At 40.1% G+C, this 6,734-nt stretch overlaps 1 protein-coding gene across 1 annotated transcript; it reads left to right on the forward strand.

Moving 5' to 3' along the window:
• Positions 1 to 1,520: 1,520 nt before the first annotated feature.
• On the forward strand, positions 1,521 to 6,287 carry LOC107141891 (protocadherin beta-5-like). The gene has a single exon (XM_015485180.2). The coding sequence runs from the start codon at positions 2,749 to 2,751 to the stop codon at positions 5,134 to 5,136; it is 2,388 nt and encodes a 795-aa protein (XP_015340666.1). The 5' UTR covers positions 1,521 to 2,748; the 3' UTR covers positions 5,137 to 6,287.
• The last annotated feature ends 447 nt before the right edge of the window (positions 6,288 to 6,734 follow it).

Raw genomic sequence — 6,734 nt, forward strand, 5'->3', positions numbered from 1 at the left:
ACACAACCAGAAATGAATAAAATAGACAACAAAGATTAAACAGAGCAAATTGGTAAACCTGAAAGTATGTCCTTCATAATTATTAGCAAAATTAAAACTCTTTAGATTAATCAAGTAAACCAACAAAAATACCAATTACCATTGTTAGGAGTAAAAAAAAGAAACATCACTATCAATCCTACAGGCATTTTAAAAATAAAAAATAGATCTTGTGAACAATTTTCTGCCAACATGGTATATCTCTGTACCCTATGATCATATTTTATGTGACTCTAATTTTTTAAAAAAATAATGTTTTAAAAGTGGAAGCCTTAATTTTTAATAACAAAACTCATGACAGAGATATATTAACTACTGCAGTATGGTATTGCAGGATAAACAGAAAAATTAAATACTTGAGAAGACCTAAAATCACCTGACTTATGACAGTAATGAGGCTTCTGAAACAATGGGGAATGGATTATCTTTTCAATAGATGGTATAAAGGCATATGTAAAACTTTTGAGACTAACCAGATTCATTTGAAAAAATTAGTTTGATTATAGCTTTAGATGGGAAAAGTATAGTAATTAATATTTCAAAATATACCTTTGTGTATATGAAGATTTAAACAGAACAGAAAAATGCAAGCCAAAAGTGATAACTATGTAAAATTCAAACTAAATTAAAGAAGTTTTTGATCAAAGATACCATAATAGAAATTAAAATACAAAACACAGATCAAGAGGAAATATTTGTAATATATTATATTAAAAGGACCTATACCCAGAATATAAAAAAATACTTCTACAAACCAAGAAAGCAAACATATTAATGCCCCAATGACAAAAATGACATAAGACTTGAACAAGTACTCCACAAGAATGCGTCCAAATGGTGAATAAACATGTGAAGATGTAAATAATTTTGTTAATCACCAGAAAAATACAAATCAGAATTACAAAATGATATCACCATACACTCAATAAAGTGGTTAGAACTGAAATGACAACATCAAATGTTGACAAGGATATGGAGCAACTGGAACTCTCATACTTTATTGGTACTGAAAACATTACTTTTGAAAAATGTTTTACAGTATTTGCTAAAACTAAATATATATGTACATATATATACTAAATACATTGCAGTATTTGATAAAACTGTGAGGGTTTTGCTAGAGCAGTCTGCCTTATTCAAATCTGTCCAGAAGGTGCAGTTCCTTCAACTTGGTATAGAGTCCCACTCAGACGATTTGGTTAAATAATCATAAGTTAAATATTTCTGTCTGACATGCACTTAGAATGATCCCTTCTCTGAAGATCTGTCTACTGGAGCTCTCTTAAAATTCCTCCTCCTTTGGGGGAGGTCTCAGAGTTATGATTCCCAGAACTATATATATATATATATATATATATATATATATATATATATATATATATATATATATNTATATATATATATATATATATATATATATATATATATATATATATATATTCGCTAAAACTAAATACATATATATGTGTGTATATACATATATATGTGTGTGTGTATGTATACATATACATAGCAAAATGATTAATCTAAATATATTCAGTATAAAAACAGACATGGTCACCAAAAGGTAAGTTCAGGAAGGTTTGTAACAATACTACTTTAAAAAAGGGGATGCTCAACTAGAAAAACACTAATTATCGTGAACTGGAGAATGCATAAACAAATCATGATATGTTCATACATAAAACTATTAGAAAGCAATGAGAATAAAACACATCAGAATGACATGCCAGCTATAATTTTTATGAATATAATGTTGAAGGAAAGAAGACAGAAATAAGAAAGTAATGCTCTATAACTCCATATATGTCAAAGTACAAAAAGCAAAAAAAGAAAGAAAAAAACAACAATAACAACAAAAAACTATGACAGTATAATTAGGAAAGAGCTTATGTTTTGGGGGAAATTTAGTATTCAGACAATGGAAGGAGACTCAGACTTCCTGAGTTTGGGCAGCACTTTATTTTTAATCTACATTATATTTATATGAGTGGATCTACCTCCAATTTTTGATGTAATCAAATTATGAACCAACAAAGAGAGTTCCTTTTTGTATGCAAAAGGTACTTTTATGGAGAAGATTAATATCATATTCTTTGTTTATTTATTTATGGTACAAGATATTGACCACAGGGGCACTTAACCACTGAGAGAAATCCCCAGCCCGTTTTATTTTTTATTTTGAGACATGGTCTCCCTACCTTGCCTGGCCTGGCTTTGATTATGCAATGATCCTGCTTCAGGCTCCCAAGTCCCAAGAACTGGAGGCATGCACTAGTTAAACAAGTATTTTTCCACTGAAAATTCACTCAGCAAAGGTTTACTTATAACTTCTAATAACTTGGAGATACAATTAAGGGTGCTTTTGTGATTAAAAGGGTATTGATACACAGCAGGTTTAGAATTTGGAATGAAATGGCAAATATTATATGCAATAGTAAGTAAGGACGCCTGGTGGCGCTGCAGGATAAGCAAGTGAATGATGGGCTCTGGATGCCAGGGACGCCATTGAGCTGGGAATCAGAACTCGGAGAGCTCCCCCAAAGAAGGAGGCATTTTAAGCCAGCTCCGGAAGACAGATCTTCAGACAAGGCATCGTTCTAAGTGCATGTCAGACAGAAATATTTAACTCAAGATTATTTAACCAAATCCTCTGAGTGGATTGTATACAGAGTTGAAGGAACTGCACCTTCTGGACGGATTTGAACAATGCAGACTGCTCTAGCAAAATCCCTGCAGAAAAGGCAAGTCATTTTTCTTGCTATGCTGTTGTTTTTGTGGGAGGTTGACTCTGAGACAATTAGATATTCCATGCCAGAAGAAACAGAAAGTGGCTACTCTGTGGCCAACCTGGCAAAAGATCTGGGGCTCAGGGTGGGGGAACTGGCAACTCGGGGTGCGAGAATCCATCACAAAGGCAGCAAACAGCTCTTGCAGCTCAGTGTAAAAACCGGCAATTTGCTTCTACAGGAAAAGCTAGACCGAGAGGTGCTGTGTGGGGCTACAGAATCCTGCATTTTGCATTTCCAGTTGTTACTCAAAAACCCGATGCAGTTGTTTCAAATTGATGTGCAACTCACAGATGTAAATGACCATTCTCCAGAGTTCCTAGACAGGGAAATGTTCCTTAGAATCCCAGAGAGCGCCCAGCCAGGGTCTGTGTTTCCTTTGAAATCAGCTCAGGACTTGGACATGGGTAGCAACAGTGTTCAGAACTACACAATCAGCCCCAACTCCAATTTTCGTGTTGCTACTCACAATCGGGAAGATGGCAGAAAATACCCAGAGCTGGTGTTGGAGAAAGCTCTGGACCGGGAAGAAGAGTCTGAGCTCAGTTTAACCCTCACAGCGCTGGATGGTGGGATGCCACCCAGGTCTGGGACTGTCACAGTTCACATTGAGGTGGTAGACATCAATGATAATGCCCCTGAATTTTTACAATCCCGGTATGAGGTACAGGTTCCTGAGAACAGTCCCATAAACTCATTAGTTCTTGTTGTCTCTGCTCAAGATTTAGATTCAGGAAATTATGGTAGTGTTGTCTACTCCTTATTTGAAGGTGATGAAGTTTCGCAACCATTTGTTATAGAAAAAATATCAGGAGAAATTCGTCTGCAAAGGGCAGTGGATTTTGAGGCAACCCAACATTATATAATAGAAATTGCAGCCACAGATGGAGGAGGCCTTTCAGGAGAATGCACTGTGGCCATAGAAGTGGTGGATGTGAATGACAATGCTCCTGAACTAACCATGTCCACACTCAGCAGCTCTATCCCAGAAAACTCCCTGGAGAGTATAGTTGCTATTTTCAGCGTTTCTGATCCAGACTCTGGGGACAATGGTAGGATGGTTTGCTCCATAGAAAACGATCTCCCCTTCCTCTTGAAGCCCACATTTAAGAACTTTTACTCCTTGGTGACAGAGAGGCCATTGGACAGAGAGAGCAGAGCCCAGTACAACATCACCATCACAGTCACTGACTTGGGGTCACCTAGGTTGAAAACTGAACACAACATAACTATCCTTGTCTCTGACATCAACGACAATGCACCTGCTTTCACACAAACCACCTACAGGCTGTTGGTGCGCGAGAACAACAGCCCTGCCCTGAAAATAGGCAGCATCAGTGCCACAGACAGAGACTCAGGCACCAATGCCCAGATCACCTACTCGCTGCTGCCAACCCAGGACCCGCACCTGCCCCTCGCCTCGCTGGTCTCCATCAACGCAGACAATGGGCAGCTGTTCGCGCTGAGGGCGCTGGACTTCGAGGCCCTGCAGGCGTTCGAGTTCCACGTGGGCGCCACAGACCACGGTTCGCCCGAGCTCAGCAGCCAGGCGCTGGTGCGCGTGGTGGTGCTGGACGACAACGACAACTCGCCCTTCGTGTTGCACCCGCTGCAGAATGCCTCTGCGCCCTGCACCGAGCTGGTGCCCAGGGCGGCAGAGCAGGGTTACCTGGTCACCAAGGTGGTGGCGGTGGACGGAGACTCGGGCCAGAACGCCTGGCTGTCATACCAGCTGCTCAAGGCCACGGAGCCAGGGCTGTTTGGCGTGTGGGCGCACAATGGCGAGGTGCGCACCGCCAGGCTGCTGAGCGAGCGCGACGCGGCCAGGCACAGGCTGGTGGTGCTGGTCAAGGACAATGGCGAGCCTCCGCTGTCTGCCAGCGTCACGCTGCACGTGCTGCTGGTGGATGGCTTCTCCCAGCCCTACCTGCCGCTCCCGGAAGCGCCGCCTGAGCGCTCGCAGGGGGACTCGCTCACTGTCTACTTGGTCATCGCCTTGGCCTCGGTGTCATCTCTCTTTCTCTTTTCTGTGCTGGTGTTTGTGGCAGTGAGGCTGTGCAGGAGGAGCAGGGCGGCGCCGCTGGGTGTCTGCTCTGGTCCTGAGGGCCAACTTTCTGGCCACCTAGTGGATGTCCGTGGTACTGGGACACTGTCTCAGAGCTACCAGTATGAAGTGTGTCTCTCTGGTGGCTCAGGAACAAATGCGTTCAAATTCCTTAAACCGATATTCCCCAAATTGCCGCCTCAGGGGCCTAATGAAGATACAGTAGAAAATGCTACTTTAGGGAATATCCTTCGATTTCCATAGAGATTTAATTATGGGACAGTTTTTGTCATTTTATCCTAACTCATCTAGATACAGAAATTGAGTTTGTTATGGAGAATAACTTACTTTTGGAGATATTTTTCATTTTCCTGTTGTAATGAATTTGCCCATTTAACTTTATCTTAATTTGGAGAATTACTTTATTGCACTCATTTGCTTTACTGCACTCATTTACATATTGTCATTCCAAACCTATGTATATTGCTTTTCCTGAGGTTTGTTCTTTTTTTTTTTTTACTTTTGTTGTGATGTGTATATGCATTTTTGTTACATCTATATACCTGGTTAGAATTTCTGCTCATTTAGTAAGTAGTCATACACTTTTTAGTAGAAATTTCAAAATGATTTCCCAAATTAGTTGTATCAGTTTACAGTACTGTTAGCAGTATCTAGATATACAGATTCCTTAACATTCTTGCCCAAACCTGATATTGCCTGTTTCTTTTTAAGTTTTGCCTCTTTTGGTAAGCACTTTAAAACCTTTTTAAAAGATCTTTCATATTTATGTATCACTAAGGAGTACATTCGTAACTGTTAGGGATTGAATAGTGCTCCCCCAGATTCAAATATTGAAGCCCTAACCCCCACTACCTTAGAACTGGACTGAATTTAAAGATGGAGCATTTAAAGTTGTTATTACATTTAAAGGAAGTGGTTTGTATCTGCTCCAAGTCAATATCATTGATGTGTTTCATAAGATTAGCCCATAAGGGAGTGGGGTGGAGATCATACACAGGCACACAGAGATGTTCCTGTGAAGATTCCTGAAGATGCACAGTCATCTACTAGGCAAGGAGAGAAGGGAATCAGAATGTCAACTCCTTAGACCTCTAGCCTCCAGAATTGGGAAGAAATGAATTCCTTTTGTTTTATCCTCCCATTTTGTGGTATTTGCAGCTCTAGTAAACTCATACATTTTTAGACAATCTTCTTAAATTATTGCTGAGTAGCTAGTACACTTACATTACATCAGTGGAGCCAGGCACAATGGTACATGTGTATAATCCAAGGTATTTGGGAGGCTGGGGTAGGAAGAGAGGCTGAAGGAGGAGGATTGCATGTTTGAGGCCACACATAGTAATTTAGTGATATCCTGCCTCAAAGTAAAATTTAAAAAGGTTTGAAGATATAGGTCAGTGGTAGAGTGTCGGAGTACGGCTGGCTGCAGCAAAATAACCGGGGGGTGACGAACAACTTGCGTAGATTGATACAGCAGGAGTAGGAGCGGTTTATTGCAGGACAGGAGCAGTATTTATACATTCCACACAGCTTATCTAATTAGCATAAACTAGATACATCAGTCAACCAATCAGGAATCTCCACACTTAATGGCTCGCTTTTGTTACTTCTCAAACCACTCCCTCTGGCATTTTGCCAGGCACCATCCAGATTTGTTTACAGACTCTAACATTCCCCTGGCAAAATTCCAGGTGTTATTTTGACTTGTTTACAGACTCTAACAGTAGAGCACCACTGGCATCCCCAGAACTACAAAACAACAACAAAAGAAAACACATCAATGGAAAAACTGTCCATTCTTCACATATAACTATGTTACTATTTTTGAGTACTCCTCTGGT

This window comes from Marmota marmota, unplaced genomic scaffold (genome assembly GCF_001458135.2).
Source record: "Marmota marmota marmota unplaced genomic scaffold, marMar, whole genome shotgun sequence".
Lineage (NCBI taxonomy): Eukaryota > Metazoa > Chordata > Mammalia > Rodentia > Sciuridae > Marmota > Marmota marmota.

Excerpts from the sequence above, each read along its gene's own strand:
- LOC107141891 (XM_015485180.2), top strand. The coding sequence starts at position 2,749 with ATGCAGACTGCTCTAGCAAAATCCCTGCAGAAAAGGCAAGTCATTTTT.